Source organism: Equus przewalskii, chromosome 22, assembly GCF_037783145.1.
Source record: "Equus przewalskii isolate Varuska chromosome 22, EquPr2, whole genome shotgun sequence".
In the NCBI taxonomy this organism is placed as follows: Eukaryota; Metazoa; Chordata; class Mammalia; order Perissodactyla; family Equidae; genus Equus; species Equus przewalskii.
In genome coordinates this window covers 31,310,364-31,329,718 of record NC_091852.1, presented here as the reverse complement: position 1 = coordinate 31,329,718, position 19,355 = coordinate 31,310,364, and the positions used below count along the sequence as shown (strand labels likewise).

The 19,355-nt window shown below is 36.4% G+C and overlaps 1 protein-coding gene across 3 annotated transcripts; it reads right to left on the bottom strand.

Moving 5' to 3' along the window:
• Positions 1-799: 799 nt before the first annotated feature.
• On the bottom strand, positions 800-19,155 carry TYRP1 (tyrosinase related protein 1). Of its 3 annotated transcripts, none has more exons than XM_008534485.2 (8): positions 18,912-19,155; positions 18,011-18,481; positions 16,551-16,873; positions 13,073-13,277; positions 9,292-9,459; positions 7,423-7,602; positions 2,737-2,883; positions 800-1,874 (listed from the first exon to the last, which is right to left on the bottom strand). In XM_008534485.2, the coding sequence occupies exons 2-8, from the start codon at positions 18,411-18,413 to the stop codon at positions 1,669-1,671; spliced, it is 1,632 nt and encodes a 543-aa protein (XP_008532707.2). In that variant the 5' UTR covers positions 18,414-18,481; positions 18,912-19,155; the 3' UTR covers positions 800-1,668. The 3 variants fall into 3 exon arrangements, with proteins under 3 accessions (XP_008532707.2, XP_008532708.2, XP_070446980.1); XM_008534486.2 differs by having other exon boundaries at positions 19,044-19,113; XM_070590879.1 differs by having other exon boundaries at positions 18,625-18,937.
• Between the last annotated feature and the right edge of the window lie 200 nt (positions 19,156-19,355).

The following is a 19,355-nucleotide window of genomic DNA, read 5'->3' as shown; positions in this document are numbered from 1 at the left end:
TACTTCCCTCTACGAAAACGATGCTCTAACCACACGGACCTACTACTGTGACTTTGCTCATGCTGTCACTTGTGTGTGGAATGCCCTTCTGTACTCTTAATTTTGGTAAACCCATTGGCATTCCTAGAAGCCCACGTCAAATGTGACCTTCTCAGTTTTACATTCCTGACTTTCCCTTCCCCAAATCCACAGTACCTTGAACTATGTCTGAAATCCAGTATGTGCTTAATAAATGTTTATGAAATGAGTGATGAGTAAATCTCTAAAAATATGAAGTGGGGAACTTAGTTTCATTGATGTTTATATAAAAAGAAATCTTACAGTATACAATAATTTACCTGAAAAGCTGTGAGTATATAATATTTTAATAAATCAAAACATATTCCAAGATAATTGAATAATGCTCTTCGAAAGCTAAAAAAATACTATTGCTGGATGCATTCTCTTTCACTAACACATTTTATCTGTTTACCTTGTGTACATAGCTTTAAGATTGCTTAATGTAAGGAAACCCAGTAACCAATTGGGTGTATATAATTTTAATCTTGTTTCTGTTTATTGAGTTGGGAATATCAGACTACCCATTTTCTATAGTGTATGATTACTATTGTTATTATTTATTTTCATCAATTAATTAAAATGTTTGTTCACTGTGACTAGCCTATAGAATTCTTCATTGGAAATATTGTTTCAGTACCATAAGGTCAAAAAGAGAGAAAAATACTTTATGTTAGAAGATAGGGAGAAAAAAAAGAATGACATTCTTGCAGAATTGCATAGAAAAAGGGGACCAATGAAATAATATTTTATTATTTTATTTTGAAATTACATAAAAGGCTGCTAAATGATAAGAGAATGCTATTCAAATTAAACACAATGAGTTGAATGCTATCTGTGGAGTACTGGGCCGCATATTCTCACCTTTATGGACCTCTAAGATGTGAGAAGAAGAATTGAGAGGTGAAATGTATGCATGGGTAGTTCCTTTCTCAGTGAGTTGAGAGAGAGGACAACACAATGGCAAATGTAGGCAATACTAACTGTCTCTCAAACAAAGTGAAGCTTTTACCTCTCCAAAGTGTGACAAAGACTGTGATTTTTGTGGTGACCTTGAACCTTAGACAAAATAATATATGCTGATGACCAAAGGGGAAGACCAATTTGAAGAAGTTAATTGGGATCCCATTTATAACTCCACATAATTTATTTTAACTAATAGATGTGGCTTACTTTATGTCTGTTGGTCAATGTCAATGGATGGAAATGTATTTACATTTTAACATTGTAGAAGTGCCTACTCATGTATTTTAATCAGGGATTTACCAGCAATCATGATTTGTCTTTACACATAGACAAAGCACAGCAGATTATGTACCTTGTTATATAGTTGACCTTTAAAACGTGACAAAAATCTTCATGCTATCTGCTTAAATACTGTGGAGTTGGCGCAACCTACTGGTTTAAAAAGAGCTGAAAATTAGATCCTTTTGCAAAGACTATGACCCTTCTCAGTTCTCGAAAATAATACCTGGAGCTTAAATTTTAACATGTGCATGCATAAGGAAGAAAGTAAGAGAGTGAAAGAAAATACAGTTAGTAACTCACTCTATTATTTTTCAACCTAGTGGTTTTGTGATACTAATGCCTAAGAGAATAAGCCATTTATTGTTAGACCATAGACTGATTAGGATCCGGGAGTTTTTCATATTCTGCAGCGTAGTGTTGATAACGATCAGTGAGGAGAGGCTGAGTTGCTTCATCCCTGTTGCTTCTGGCATGAATCAGACAAGACGCGCCCACAAAAATGACTGCAACCACTAATAACGCAGCAACTACTGCTATGGTAACGATCTCAGAAATACTGAAATCCCGACCTGTTAGAAAAATAAAACGAGAGCAAAACATAAATAGTAAAAGAGTTTCCACCAAAAACTAGATACCCTAAATTTAGGCGCAGTTCCAGGCACTTTACAGAAATCCTCATATTTAATTTTATTGGCCACATTGCCTGTTATAGCACCTGTCATCATGAAGGGCACTTTTTAATTCCTCATAAGGAGTGGACCCTACTGGGATGGTTATTATTATTTCCATTCTAAAAATAAGGAAATAATGGCTCAGAATTTGAGTCACTTGCCCAAGGTCACTGGTTAGTAGGCAGTAGTGTTGGTTTTGGGGCCTAGGTCTTTCAGAATCCAAATCATCTGCTCTTCCGCTGTACCCTACCGCCTTTGTTGAAAAAGAGATTTCAAATTAAACAAAAAAGTTTTGAATTTCAAAATCTCAAGAAAAACAGCTCAGAGAATCTCACCGCATCTTTAATTTTTTATAGGATAAATAAATGCAAGCAACATTATGTAGTAGAAAAATTGGGACATATTAAACAGGTTTAAGCTCAAAACTCATTCTCTCTATTTACTAGAAATGTCATCTTTGATAATTACCCTCTCTAAGCCTCATCTTCCTTATTTATAAAAATGAGGATTATAATACTCACTTCAGAGGACTGTAAGGATTAAATGAGCTGGTGTGCTATATAATTAGCTCAATACTGGGTCAGAATGGGCTCTCAACAAATGTTAAATTCACTCTCTTTATCCCCAAATAAAAATCTGAGTGAAAGTTTCTAAATCCAAGCAGAAAATGTAAACCTCAGGAATGCTGTGATTACTTTTCTTTAAAGGTAACAAATTTGCTTTTGGAAATTTTCACTGTAAAAATATCTTCAATACTCACCTGGCCATTGAACTTCATAAGTATATCCCAGGTTGTCTGGAGCAGTGACAAACATTTCCACATTGGTAATTGGAGGCCAGAATGGCACCATATTGTATTGTCTATTATGTCCAATAGGAGCATTTTCCAGTGGAAATGTGGATATATCTAAAATATGTCAAACATGCCTTGTTAAGAGACATAATAAAGTTAGTATTAACACATTAGTATGTTCTGAAGGTGACCCAAAATATTCAAGGATAATATTAAAATCATCTTTCATATTTTACACTGAATAAAGACATAAAAAAAGTTTCACTACAACAGAACAGGGAATTGATAAAACGGAGTTCAAACGCTTTGAGTACAGCTCTAAGGTATCATCTAAGCGGAAAAGGAAGTTGAAAAGCAAGGAAGTTTTAGTATTTTATCATCTATGATGATCATTAATTGTTTTACTTTTAAATTACCAAAATTAATTTGAATAAAATTCATTAAGCTTATTTTTCAAAGATAAGGAAAAGATGAACCTGTAGTTTGCTGTAGCATCATCTATAATTTAAATTTGAGAGAAGATGTGTCTAATGGAGGTTTGTCCTTGACTATGAATATTTTTGTTTAGCATTTTTCATTTTTCCTGTTTACTTTTAGAGAAATAAATATTTATTCCCAGGTTTTACTTGGTTAGCAAAAAACACTTAAAATTTTGAATCAAGTTCTAGAATCCTATTGCTTCTTGCCGCCTCTCTTTCTACTTAAATACAAGTCACAGGCATTTATATTAGTAAGTTTCTGTCATCAGGGATAAAAGGAGTGATAACGCCTTTTGTGGCAAAAGATTGTTCTTTTTTGTTGTTGTTCTATATTTTTGTTGGTTCAATTAAATGCCAAATGGAATGTCACAAAACCAGAGTTGGAAGTGGGCTTGGGCAGGAATTAGTGGGGATATATTTAGAAGAGTTGGAATATGTGAGAAAGCTAGCAAAGTATTATTTTTTCTGTTTGCAAGAAGTGTATTACCTGCATAGTCATTGTGATGTTGTGAAGCACAGAAGAGTGTTGGAACATCTACTTTGATGAACAATTGATAATAGAAATGGCATGTAGTATTCATATTTTTGTAACTTTAAAATTTAGTGACTTTAAATTTACTATGTATTAATGCTATTTGAGTATTTATCTATTAAAATCTGTTGAGCCCCTACTAGCGCCAGGCACTGGTCTAGGCATGGTGGCTACAGCACTGAACAGAACAGACAAAATTTCTGCCCGCATGGAACTCACATTTTGGTGTATTGTGTTAATTATTTATTAAAACTAGATGTTAAAGTTAATAGCTTAGATAATTTTTTAAACTTCCCATTTCACCTTTCTACTGAATCCTAACTTGATCAGCCTCAACCCAGAGTGAAAGAGAAAGTTATGTCCATTAAAAAGAATGGAGGAATAATAGTAAAAATAACAATCACAATTGGTCTGTCATGTAACTGCTCTATGTAAGACCCTTAAGCTCCTCCTCCATTTCTCTTCTTCAGAATCTGCCGCCTGTTATCTCTCTGACCATGTTATCTCCTTCCATTCTCTTCCCACTCCCCACTCTGCTCCCCACAGTGGGCTCCTTTGTCTTGAGAGAGAATACACTGTATTCCCTATCCCCTTTCCTTGTTTTATTTATCTACAAACACTTCCCCCCATCTAACATACTATATATTTATTTACATATGTTTATTGTCAATCCTACCAACAGGTACAAAAGTTCCAGGAGGGAAAATATTTTTGTGTGTTTTGTATGCTACTGTATTTCTGATACCTAGAATACTGCCTAGGAAATAGTAAATGCCCAAATAATATTTTTTTAGCTTTATTGATGCATAATTGACAAATAAAAATTGTATATATTTAAAGTGTACAATGTGATGATTTACAAATGGCCAACAGGTATGTGAAAAGGTGCTGAACATCACTAATCATTAGAAAATGCAGATCAAAATCACAGTGGGATATCACCTCACACCTGTTTGGATGGCTATTATCAAAAAGACAAGAGATAACAAGTGTTGGTGAGGGTGTGGAGAAAAGGAAACCCCTGTGCACTGTTGGTGGGAATTGCTCCAGCCATTATGGAGAGTATTATGGAGGATTAAAAATAGAACTAGAATATGATCCAGCAATCCCTATGGATGTATATCCAAAGGAAATGAAATCAGTATGTCGAAGAGATATCTGCATTCCCATTTTCGTTGAAGCATTATTCACAGCAGCCAAGATAAAGGATCAAATAATATTTGTCGAAGGATCTAAGTGTGAGTGTATGATTACTTCCTTTCTATCAGGGCATAATACGTAAAGTTGTGATTGCTCTGAGAAAAGTATAAACTGCTTCTTCTGAAAAATGTACTGAATTTCCAGGCTACTATGTTTAAAATTTAATTCACGTGATTTTCAGCTGGAAAAAAAAGGGAGTTGAATTAAATATGTACATGATACAAGATGTTAATGAATGGGAGTTAACATCATTTTACATAGAGTTTGGATGTTCTACATTGTACTGTCTCTTATGTCTAATTAGAGGATTCTGTAATGGACATCGCCATGTGAATGACTGTAATTTCCTTCAGTTGTAAAATGTAATAATCGTTCCATGCCGATCCTAACAATTCTATAATTCTATGATTTTTGAAGAGCCTTCTATATCTATAAAAACCTTTTGATACATTTTGAAAAATAATTCCATCCTCCACTCCTAGACTTATTTTCAACAAAGACTTCTGCTATATGGATAATTTTAGAAATTCTTCCAATTTTTCTTTTTCTTCCTAACATAGTTGTTCTGTGACATTGTTTTCCCAGGTGCATGGAATATTTAAGAAGGTAGCTAACTGAGTTTAGCTTTCATGCAATTGATAAGTGTTTACATTGGCTTGTCCTGTAAATTTATGGCCACATTTTATCAGAAATGTGCTGCAGGTTAGTTCTCTACTTTTAATTTATGGGACTTCTCCCTCCCTCCCTCCTATCCAGGTCACTGAGAGACCTTATGCTACATATAATACAAACAAAGGGAGTAGGAGGGAAATAACAATGAAAAAGGTATTTTTCTGGTTCATCAATGGCCTTTATATTAAGATCTGGAGAACTTTGAACAAATTATTAGGAATTGAAATAATGATATTTTCAATCAAGATATGTAAGGGAAAGGAATAAACATTTTCATAGTTGAAAGAAATCTCCACTTAAGAGACTGGCCAGATTACCCAAGATTCTCCATTTCCTCTGAAAAACTATTATCCATGGCATTGTGATGGTGGAACAACTACAACTTGTACGTTGCTGTCTAGTTCCCAGAAGCGTATATTTAACAAAGTTTGTTTTGTTCATTCCTAAACCTGTTAATTCTAGCTTATTTGTTATGGTAATAAAAGTAATCCAGCTGAACATAAAGTGATAACTATGATTGTAAAAAGAGAGGCATGTCATTTTTATAATAAATAAATTGAATGCTTTGGAAAGATTTGTTAAAAATGAATGGCTGAAATATTACTATAGACTTAGGAGGGGGCAATATGATTGTAAAGGGTTAGGGAAGCATTATGAAAATAAAGAGTAATACTGAACTCAGATTTCCTCTCAAGGGCTGGAAATTTCTTGTTTTGCTTTTAAGGAATGGACACTATAAATTGTAGATAATTCGTTATGGCTGTATGTATGTATGTATTATGTATGTATGTATGTAAGTACACATGAAAATGAGGTGGAATTCCCATCAGTGAATTCATAACAGATTGACAAGTGAATACTTATATGGAAGGTATTTGTTTTTTAATTGATTTTCTTTAATCAATTAATCAATTGATTAACTGATTGATGGAACAAACTATTTCGACCAACTCATCAATTAATGGTCCTAATCAGGTTGGATTAGAGGCTTCTGCTACACACATACACACACACACACATAGGGGAACTGGCCGAATTGGTTAGATAAATCAATAGATAGTTAATCTCCAATATTATTTTATGTGCATGATGAAGTAAGGGCACAGAAGCCAAAATTTAGAACATTTTTAAAATATGAAAATTTATGATGTTTTAATCAGTAGAAGAATATTCATTGAAAAGTAATGTGAGCCTCTCAGCCGAATAGAAGTGAAGAGAAAGTAGCCTTTTAAATAATATTTTAAAGAATGCATTAAAATGAACTTGAAAGAGATTTTCTATGGTGTGATATAAAAACCAACATTAACTTTGCGAGTTGAATAAAATTTCCATTTGTGAGAAGCCAAAAGTAATAAAAATCGAAACTGTGGATTGTGAGTATAATTTCTTGTCTTTTGGGCTATCAAAGAAGAGCTCTTGTAAGTTTTTCCCATTCGTACTAAAAAACAATGAGAATGTTCATTGGAAGATACAAGGAAGAGAAATTTGGGATACTTAGTAGTTATCTTTACATAGTGAAAATCAGAAGGGATTACCTGCTTAGTCCTAGCAAATGCTAGTAAATATCATCTTGTAGTAACTATTCTGAGAGACGTCGGTCTGCATTTTCAAAGCGGTTTGGAATATTTGGAAATGGCTAGAGATTATGGCTATTTTATCCTCATTTTGAAGTGTAGTTTGTGTGTGTCAAGTGCTTAGTCTGCAGTGACAGCTCTGCCATGGAACAATCTCCTTTGCTGAGCCTGCAAAAAGCATATGAAAGTATCTCACCAGCATTGTACCTCCTCAGCCATTCATCAAAGACTGCATCGGTGAAAGTATGCAGGAGGACAAAAATAGGATCATTTGGAGATAAATGGGTTTGTCCCCCTGTTCCATTCAGAAATAGATGAGCCAAATTGTGAAGGCTTCGAACAGCAGGGTCATACTTTCCCGTGGGATCACTGTAACCTAGATATAAAAATAAGGATGAGAATAATAAAAACCATTACAAATATCTTACTTTTCAAGTCAACAGTAGTGATTATATTGGGAAACGATTTTTCCTGAGCTTGTCAGGCCAATTTTTACCTTAATATAATAGCACTGGTCCTCTGTACCTATGTGGTGATATTTGTTTGCTATACCCAGAGCTAGGCTAGTTTTAAGCTAGTGGCGTGACATTCTAAATGTAGCTTCCAGGTTAAAAATAGTGACCTGCAAATGATACAGGTAAAAATATATAGAACACTCTATTTTGACACGGCAAACATTAGTTTACACGGAATTAGAGATAGTGGAAATCTCCAGCTTCTACTAGAAACTGCTGACGCAATTGGGAGAGTACCCCTCTCATTGTCCTGGAACTTTAATTGCCAGATGTTACTTTAGTTTCTTACCTTATTCCTTTTGAGCGAATGTCAGCATGTTTATTTTTGGAAAGTTATTTTTGTGGAGAAATTACGATTTCTCAGAGCTTTCTTACCATCTCTGTACTAATTTTAAACATCTGGAAAGCCTGCTGTCAGAACATTTATAGAACTTCTGATAATCATCTCTATTCCATATGTGTTTTCATATATATATTTTCCATATTGTATATTATACATTTCACATATATTATATATCCCCATATTATATAATACACATATTATGCATATCTCATATAGATCATACAAAATATATATTTCCCATATATATTCCCCTATATCATGTATACATATATTAGGGAGAAGATGAAGATCACAAACAAAAATAGAAGGATGATAAAAGGGGAGAAAATTGAAAATAATTATCATACTTACACATCAAGTATCTCAGATCATGGGGACAGAGAGATCTCTTCCCGTTTTTTTCCAGAGGAGGGTATAACATGTACAATGCTATATTTAGGGTTAATTTTGACAATAAGAAGTTTATAATAAAGTTAAATGTGATTCTTTTCTTTTAAAACTTTAAAATATGTATGAAGCATGTTTTAGAGGTGTCACAATTTATTGTATAAAGACACCGGACTTAGAAAATTTGGATTTGAATCTGTGCTCTGTTACTAACCAGCCGAATATCTTGGGAAATTCATTTCACTTCTTTGGACCTCAGTTTCAGCTTTAAAACACGTTGAATTAAATAAGGAAAACCAAATTAAATGTCACTAGATGAATTTTTATAGACCTTAAAAAAGGTAACAGGACAATAAAGAACTAAGTAAAACATTTGCTCAAATCAGGCTTTATTGGTTGTCAACAAATCTTTCAGAATTTTTTATTGTTATTCTTTTTTTTAGGAAAAAATTTTAATAAGCTCTCAAAGTCTTGAATAGTATTTGCCTATACTAGAATATGATATAATTAAACACACATCAGACAACCACCTACCAGAAATTTGACTTTAAATACATTTAGGTACTTAAGAGATTGGGGAATAATTTCCCAGGGCTTCTCCTCTGATAATTAAAAAGAGTTTCATTCTGACACTTTCTTTTAAGAAATCTCTTCTTGTGAGCAGAAAATTGTCACTACATCACAACAGGCAGTGCCATTCACATAAACTCACGGGATCAATATGGCATTTAAAGATTTTTCAAGGAGATCTGAATTTGAATATTACTTCAGTTTTCTGTTATAACTAGGCCAATTCAAAGAACAGATTTTATTTACTTGCCTTCCACTGTGTTTCGGAAACTGTTTGTAGAATTGGAATAAAAAGGAGGTGTGTCAAATAACCCAACTTCCAAGCACTGAGCGACATCCTGTGGTTCAGGAAGACGTTGCACCATTGGTCTAGCCACATTTCCAGCTGGGTTTCTCCTAATTGGCCCACCTTCAGTGCCTGGGAGAAAGATGGGGTATGCATACGTTTACAGAATGTTTAGAGATCTTATCGTTTCTCTTTAAAATTTTATACATAGCATCAAAACGGAAAGACAGGTTCTTCTTGCTAGAAGAGAAAATTTAAAAATGTTTATTTAGAGGCATTAAAGTGAGAAAATCTAAGTTATCATGTCCAACTTCTGTGAGAAGAGTAGATATGTGATACATAAAATCATCTGAAGAAAAAAGTGATCACAATAACAGAGGGCTTGGTATTTGCTAAATCAACATATGCTTCTTTCACAGGAATGTATTAAAATGTATATTCCATGGAAAATTGAATTTTGCCAAAATAACCTCCATAACCTAAATTCTACACTGAAATCGATATTTCATACATACATGAAATTTTGTACTCAAATGCTCTGTTTCAAGCCTTCAGAAAAATAAAGAAAAACAACCTTCAATCTCTTTGGGAAGTGGTGTATATCTCAATCAACACGTATTTTTCAGCAAGTAATGTCACAAATAATTAAATTTTTGAAGGGCAGTAAGACAAACCGGTAAACAAACGGTTGTGATACTGGGGATAGTACGATAGATGCCTTAAGGGAGGGAGGTCAGGAGAGAGAGAAAGCCATCAATCCTTCCCGGTTGAGTGGCTCCAGAAAGAGCCCTGGAGGACTGAGTAGAATTTCCATAGGTGAAATAGGACGAATTTTACAAGTCAAACGTTTTAGGCAGAGAGGTAATAAGAAGAGACGATAAAATTTCTTCTATTTATAATATAAGCCCCATGAGAGCAAAACTCTATCTGTTCTTGCTCACCAGTATATCCCCCAGTCTTAATACAGTGCCTGGCATATGATAGATGCTACGTAGTTGTTTGGTGTATGTTGTTATATGGAATAGATCATGTTGGCTGTAAAAGAGGGCCCGTTTGGGGACCTGCTTGCCTGGGGTGCGTGGCAGTGTAAGAGACTGGTGGACGGTGTGAAAGGTGGGAAGCTAAACCAGACCCTTACTGTGAAGAAGTCAAAAAGCAACATGGAGAATGTTGTATTTAATTCATTAGGAAGTGGGGAGGAGTCTTAAGTAGGTGGGAGGAGAGAAGATTGGTTAGGAGCACTTTGCAGTAATTAGTCTGCCTCAGTGGTGTCCAGTGAGGAGTGTTTGTGAGTGTTTGAATCCTAGAGGGGACATGCAGAATAATCCACTGGGGTGGGAGAGAGAATATTACAACATCTACTCATATTCACTTTACCTCATTCATAAAAATTCCTATGGTCTATGCTTTATAATTAACATAAGGATTGATACCTGATGGATTAGCATAGCTAACTGTATTTTTATAATATAAAAATAAAGCAGATTCCTATATTGAGACTGCAAAGCGTGTATGCACTTTTTAGGTGTACATTGTCATCAAAACCTTCAGACAGCATTGGCTAAACTATCAATTCAAGCTGGTGTTTCGGGGATTACTGTTCAGGGAGTTCTCAATAAATCCCAAGAAAATGTATTGATTACATGAGTTTTGAAAACACTACATCCAAATTTTCCCTCATGGAGTTTCATAGCAGAGAATTCTGATAGTAAAGAAACTAGATAAACCAGCTTAATTTTAACCCAGTGATTTTTAAGTTTGTTTGCACATGAACAACATCTGTCGCTGCACCTAACATCCTAAGGACTGGAGCCCGGTGGAATTTCCATGCAGGAAAGAATGAAAAGTTCTGCGTATCTGGAAGCGAAAGTAGATTTGAGAGATATTGTAAAGAAAGAACAATATTTTTTATATGATGAATCAAAGATGATATTTTAGTGGCTGGCAGAATGTTAGCCGTCAATAATTCACTCTTTCAATATACTGAGTTTGGTGCATTAATGGAGTATTGGAGAGCTCCTGTGCAAGAACCATATGAAAACATAGGCATAGAATATCTAAGGAAGGTTGGTCTAAAGATGCACATGTATGTACAAGGTGTCCTGTTAAAGATGATCAATGGAACCAAAGGAATGGATAATTTCATCCAAGAAGACCAGTAGAGGGAGGGAGGAATTGCTATGAGGATTAAATAAGATATCATATTAAAGTGTTCGGCACCGTATCAGATATATAATATGTGTTCAATAAAATGTTAGCTTCCTTTTTCTTTCATTGGCCTAATAAATAAAATGCTTGGCATTTATATCTCAAACTAAGGCAAGGGATAATCTTGAAATTTGTTTCACCTAAAATATGTGTAACTTCAACTTTTCAAGAAACTGTGTGTCTGAGTTATGAGACGTGTTATGTGAGTTGACAGGAAAAATTGTGATGAAAACAAAATCTCCTCCCCTTTCTTCTTCTCTTCTATGCTATAATTTAGCTTACTCATTTAAATTGTGCTGTATTTTGGTATCCAATCATCAGGGTAATTGGAAAATGTCTGGAAAACTCCTAGGCCAAAATACAATAGCCTGGTGAGAAAGAGAGAAATGTTTTGGCATCTAAAGATGTCTTGAGCACCGATTTCATTTCCCTGCCACAATGTGGGACTGCTCATTCAGCATGCCAAACAAATAAACATTTATTCTAATTTGTACACGTCTATGGAAGAAAATTTCATACACTATCACTTCTCTTATACCTGTACACAGCTAAGTAATCTTCTAATGGTGAAAAAAATCTATCTAATTCCTTTGCTCCATTTAGAATATTCTCTTTTTAAGTTTACAAAATAATTTAATATTTGATGCTTAAAAGAGTATATGCAGAATAAATATGCTGTGAATATAATAGTAGATTAAATGCCCATAATTCTAGTTTTTATATGGAAGAACAAAAGTTCAAAGTAGCCAGACATGCCTGAGGAAGAAAAATAAGATGGGAGAGTGAGATTCTGATAATTAAGACCTTGTGTTAGTAGCACAAGGACAGATAATAATATGATCCAAGGAAGAGAATAAAAACTCTGGAACAGATCCACAAGTTTCAACCAGAAACTTGACCTATGGCTGAGGTGGTGTTTCGATCTTTGGAGAAAAGATTCTAGGACAACTGGTTAAGCATTCTCTGTGTTCACACTGAGAGAGCTGAAAAGCAGCCAGCTGGCAGACGTCTTCTTACAGTGTCTTCCTTTTCTTAAAGGGATCCTCCATATCACTTTTGGTTTTTAGCCCTCTGACAAGATTAACAGACTAATAATATAATAATAATTATAACGTATTAATAATTATTACTATTATAATAATTTTTTACTCTAAGGGCCCTTCCAACTCTTTCTGCATATTTCAGATTTCCTAGGGAAACGTTTTCTGTGAAATTCCAGCACAAGGCACATGACTACTAAGCAGTGTGTACTAAGAGGATTAATTTATACAACTAGACATTTCTGAATAAGAAAGGGAGAAATGCACTGACCCAATTGCTCAAGAAAAGCAACAGAAAAATGTATTGGCACTTTCTGTTTCCCGTGCAACACCTTAGAGATTGCCTTGAGTATCCTGGTTGTTCAGTGAATATCTGTACATTGATTCTCTATAATAAAAGTAGGTTTTAGTATGAAGTCAGTAGAATGAAGAGCCTTCAGGCAGCACCTTTAATCTCTTTATCTAATTCTGAATCCTAGGTGTCACTTGAAACTTACTGTTACAAAGGGTTCCCAGGGTATCATAATCTTCCAAAGATTCGCAGACCACTCGCCATTGAGAAAACACAGAGTTCGGGCTGATAAGACTGGAATCAAAGTTGCTTCTCGAGCCCATCAAGTCATCGGTGCAAATGTCACAGATGTTCCTCCCGGTCGCAAAATTCCAGTAAGGAAGGGAGAAAGAAGGATCCTGCAACATTTCCTAGATCACAGAAACTCTGTTAGCATTCTCTGCTTTTGTTGAAAATTCTCCCTCTTTGCTTGGTTTACTCCCTGGCAGTCTATTTCTATTAGCTTTCTTCAGCCACTTTGGAACCAGTTAGTTTATCGGTGGTGTCTGAGGGGTCGGAGGACTTAAATACCTTATTTTTTTTTTTTTTAAAGATTTTATTTTTTTCCTTTTTCTCCCCAAAGCCCCCCGGTACATAGTTGTGTATTCTTCGTTGTGGGTTCTTCTAGTTGTGGCATGTGGGACGCTGCCTCAGCGTGGTCTGATGAGCAGTGCCATGTTCGCGCCCAGGATTCGAACTAACGAAACACTGGGCCGCCTGCAGCGGAGCGCGCGAACTTAACCACTCGGCCACGGGGCCAGCCCCCTTAAATACCTTATTTAACAAAGCTTCTAATTTACTACAAGGAGTTACTTAGACACTAGAGGGAATGAAATTCAACTCATTATATGGAAGTTTCTCCAAATGATTTTGGGGGTGGGGAGCAAAAGGTCTTCCTTTTCTTTCTTTCTTTTTTTTTTTTTCTTGAGGAAGATTAGCCTTGAGTTAACATCTGCTGCCAATCCTCCTCTTTTTGCTGAGGAAGACTGGCTCTGAGCTAACATTCGTGTCCATCGTCCTCTACTTTATATGTGGGATGCCTACCACAGCATGGCTTGCCAAGCTGTGCCATGTCCATACCTGGGATCCGAACTGGTGAACCCTGGGCCGCAGAAGCAGAATGTGCAAACTTAACCAACTTAACCACTGAGCCACGAGGCTGGCCCCCTTCCTTTTCTTTTTTAGGGAGGTAATTACATTTCTATTGATTATACCAAAAATTATCAATAATAACTTCTACTCTATGACAATTCTACCTCCTTTTGTTTTCCTATCTCTAATTCAGGCATCACTAGCCCTTGGTCTGGAACCAGATCCAGATGTGAAATTTGTTACGTGGATGGTGCTTTTTTCCTTTTTGAGAAATACTGGCCCTGAGCTAATATCTGTTGCTCCAATAGTCCTCTTTTTGCTTGAGGAAGATTGTCCCTGAACTACCATCTGTGCCAATCTTCCTCTATTTTGTATGTGGGATGCCACCACAGCATGGCTTGATGAATGGTGTGTAGGTCTGTACCTGGGATCTGAACCTGTGAACCCTGGGCCACTGAAGCCAAGTGAGGGAACTTAACTAGCACACTACCAGACTGGCCCCTCCTTTTTGTTTTTGAATTTAACTCGAAGGACTTTAGGCATTTAGATTCTGGTTTGGCCACAGGCTCTTTCATATTGACCTCATCTGCCTGGGCACTAAAGGTGTTTTACTTAGAGACCCCTACTTCAAAATCTAAACTATTAAGACTCAAGCTTCTGCCCAAAACTCATACAGACAGGAAATGCAAAATGAAGCAGAATATTTCTTTGTGCACGCTGTTCTTCAGACCAGAGGCCTAGTTTCCATTTACAGCTGACCTCAACAATTTTAAAAATGCTGGACTCAAGATCACATGCTTATTTTATTGGGTTCCTTAAAGCATATATTTATTGTACTTGTTATTTCACATTCCTTTCGGTCTTTTGAGAGTTATATTTAGAGTGCGGGATTTAAATGGAGGGATTGCGATTGTTTTATCGCACCTCGCATGCAGTTAGTTCATTTCTGCTTTTTGACTTTAAACTCTTTTTAGGAAGCATTTCCTGGTCCTCGGGGTGTGTTGGAGGGTCAAAAGCTTTCCAAGGCATCTCGTTATTGATCTCCAGAGATTGGAAGTCCTCATTTAGAAGCTATTGTTCTGGTTCACAAAAATTAGTGACAGCTTCCAAGGGATCATTAAGAGTCAGTTCGTGGTTCAGCAACTGACATTTGGGAGCTGGAGCATATTCATGTGGCATTTCCACGGTGCATTACATTTAGATTGTAATTTGTTGGATCCCTTGTGCTCTTGGGTTTTAAAAAGTAAGTCATAGAGGTTGAAGTTTACACAGGCAAAATTGAAGTTTTTAGATACTTTCCACCTGCCCTTTCATTTTGATGTGCCCATGGGAAAAAGCCTCGAAGGCTTGAAGATCTGGAGTCGATTACAAGTGACAGATTTATCTATTCAGAATCTACTGAATGTCTTACTTGTAATCAGAGCTATAAAATATGAAGTTCAGAGTATCAGATGAATTCATTTAATCACTCTCAAACTGCATACGGCTAGACTACTTTCATACAAATATTTTATTCTGTATTTTAGTGCATTAATTTTCTCTCTTCTAACTATTTATTTTCTTGGCATAATGCGGGGCTCAAGCATACTGCTAATCAATAAATGAAGCCAAACATGTTTTCTTCTATCTTGAGATATCCTTAGGTTAATCTTTAGATTTTAACTTGGGTGGGAGGAATTCTCTGCTGTTATTTCACATAGAAAACAGGTTTAATTTGTGGATTCCCTATTTGAAAGCTAATAATTTAAAATTTCATTTAAAAATCACAATACTTTTCTTGAGAAACAGCAATTGGTAAAAGAAACAATACTAAAGTATGCTAATGGATACTTGAATGTGCTTTGAGCTCATCTGCTTAAAAATAAACAGGAAATAACTGTGTTTGGGTTGATATCCACTTTATGCCAAAAAAGGCCAATGCTGCTTAAGTAAAAATGATGTCTGACTGATGTGATGTTTTTAATAAGTTCTTTTGAAAGCCTCAAAGTGGTAGAGGGTGTGGAAAAAAAATGGTGTTCAGTGAAAATATGACAATATAAATGGAAAGGAAGTTTCTTCAGCATTTAAACCCTCTACCATATTAGAAAGAATTATTAACTGGAAGGATGAGGTATATATTTGGGACTTCGAAAACTGAGAAGTAGATAGACACTTGCTTCATCTAAACCAAGAGGGGGCATTGGTTTACATTTGAGAAGGAAGACATATCTAAAGAGATTCTTTTGTTGCAAACTATTTGAGTCATTTTTTTCAGTTACAGAGCTCTAGAATATGTCCAACACTTTAATTCACACCTACAAATGTTTCAGTTGGCTTCCTCATCATTAATATTACTTTCTTTTCACCTCATAAAAGATGAAGATTAATTAAAAATAAATAATTAAAAATAAATAATTAGTACAGGGAGAAACTTAGAATGTTAAAGGCAGATTAATAACATGAAATTGCTTTCTCATCACGTTTTGATCATTGGAACACAGTGAATCAATGTGACTTACAAACAAGGCACCTTGTCTGGAGAGGGTCTGAAAATTGAACCATGTCCCGCATACCTGCATGTCTCTCTCCAGCTGCAGTAGGTGGTACCTGTGCCACGTGAGAAAAGCTGGTCCTTCATGAGAGAAATCCACTTCACCAAAGCTTTCCTGACCTGCCCCAAGGAAGGTCTTCTTGACTGAGTAATAGTGTGTCCAAACAAAGTAGTTATAAATGGAAACATTCTCAAATTGTGGCGTGTCGCCATCTGGCCCCAATATTTCTTCTGACCTCCTGGTGGCAATGACAAACTGAGGGTGAGTTGTGCGCTTTGCCATATCCAGGGCCCGGACAAAGTAGCTCTTTTCTTCTGTACTTAAGTCCAGAAGGTTTCTCCTGACTTTGGGATACAAAATTCAAACATGAAAACATCTGCCTTGTGGGGATGAGTAGAGAATGAGCATAATCATCTTGTAACACCATGTCCTATTTACCCATTAATAATAATTTGCATATATGCTCAAATCATTCTGTACTTTAAAAAACATCCCTTCCTAAAATCGCTCTTCAGGCCTGCTTTCTCTCTCTTTTCATCTCCCTTGCTCTCTTTCTCTCTCCAACTTATTTTAGGATTCCTATTAGCTTTCTTTAATCTTACTGTGGATTCTATGATCCTGTGATCCTGTTGGCTTTATTTTGCTCATTTTTGGCATATATCTTGGAATTTGCTACCTTTTTAATATCAAAAATCTTGCAAAAACATGGTATGTGGTAAACATAGTGGTTAAGAGACCTATTCTATGACTCTGCACGCATTTCTCTAAGTCTCAAGTTTTCATCTATAAAGTGCATATAAAAATAATATCTGCTTTACAGAGTTGCAAAGATTAAAGAGTACACACATAAAAAGCAATTAGACCAGAGCCTGGCTCATAAATAAAGACCTGAGAAAAGTTCCCTTCAACCCTCGTCTTGTGTTTGGCAAGTTAAAAAAATCAAGTATTGCTGGCTATTACCCTTTAAGGCTTTGTTATTTATTGCTATTTAGGCTGCAGGCCAGGCTCATCATCTAAAATGGCTGAACTTGATCTTCACCCTGGGAAGTGTCTTCGTGAGTCAGCAAGGGGAGCGGAAGAAGCTCATGGAGTAGAGCTGGACAGATCTCAGGGTGAGTTCCGGGTTTTCCCCGTACCAGCGATGTGGCTTTGACCTTTCTGAACCTCACTTACAACGGTGTACATAACTACCTTGAGAAGTTACTGAAGGTCTGGTCACAAACACCCAGCACAGTTCCTAGCACATGGTGGTTGCTCAACAGATGTTTTGGAAGGAAATAGCCAGAAGACTTGAGCTTCAACCTCAACTCTTTAAACTGAGTGAATTTCTGAGCCTCTCTATGCCTCAGTTTCCTCAACCGTGAAAAGCGAGAATTGGAATATATGATTTCCAGGTGTTCGTCCCACTCAAATGATTTAGGATTCTATTAAATGCTTTGAGTCTCTTGCAGGACTGTGTGTCCATTCACATCCTCACTTACCTGTGAGAACTCTCTGGTCACAGGCAGCTCCTCTCCATCCAGGACGGCAAGTCCCACAGTTGTGCCCTGAGAAGTTGCCATTGCAGTGGCATGTCCTATTGAAGAAGCGTGTGGGCCAGGCCTCACGATCGTCTCTGCCATCGTGGGGATAATGGTGGCTGTGAGGTCGGGAGTCTGCAGTCACTGCCTCACACCGGCCTCTCCCTGAGGAGGAGCCACAGCGGTCCGTCCCAGGCCCAGACAGAGGATTCAGGTCTGGGCAACACACACCATTTTTCAAAGCTTCAACGGTGGCACACTCTCTCGGGAATTGAGCCCAGGCTTGTTGAAAAAAGAGCGGGGGCAAGAAGAGGTATCCCAGAGAGAGGAGTTTATGAGCTTTCATTCTGCTTGAAGCAAACATGCAGGACAAGGCTCTGGTTCACAGCCGTTTGTGAAGAGACTGACTGAGGCTCATAGATAAAAATCAAGCTGAAAAGGAGAAAACAAAATAGAACAATGCAAGTATTTTTTGTATTCTTATAAATGGCATAAGCCCTTCTCAACTCACCTTCAAAATGCTTTTCATCTCTGTAAAATGATATTTCCAGCAAATAATAAAAATAGTAATTTACCTTTAAAAATTCGACAGATGTAATACCTACATAATTAAATCCCCTGTCCTATTCATTTAGTTTTCTTCATTTTTAATTTCTATTTATATGTAAAAAAAACTTATCCTGGATGTCATTTATCAAAAGCACTCATTAGCAGGTCACCAGCATTAATTACACTTAACCAAGGAGCTGAAAGAATTGGGAGCAGATTTCCAGGAAGTTAATTTCCATGATTTAAAGTCCCCCCTTCTCAGTGGAGTTTTGGCGGGAGACCACCCACTCCCCAGAGAGCTTCTCTCTCATACCTTGAACTCCTGAGGGGATTGTCTGTGGAACCTCTCTGAGAGCTGAGTGTTTTATATTTGCTTGTCCCCTGATGTCAGAGCTGTTAATTACATGTGGATTTCTGCCTGATAACTAATCCCAAATCTGCTCACCCAAACTGGGAGGGGCCGGTGCTCTTCTCCAGCCTTTACTAATCCCCTTTCACTTCAGTGCGGTTTTTCTGCCCTCTAAGTATGTGCTTGGTTAGCACATGATTCCCTTCCCACTGATTTCCTTGTGATGCTTAAAATTTTAAGAAAAGGTCAGAGGCACTAATTTGGAATACAACAAGTCAGAGAAACAAGAGAACTTTTGTTTCCATTGTAGAGATTTTATTTTTTCCTATGGCAATATATCTTTAGAGGATGAAACAGCATCACTTACTTTTTCTTAGTGATAGAGGCTGGTGCTTATACCTGATGGTA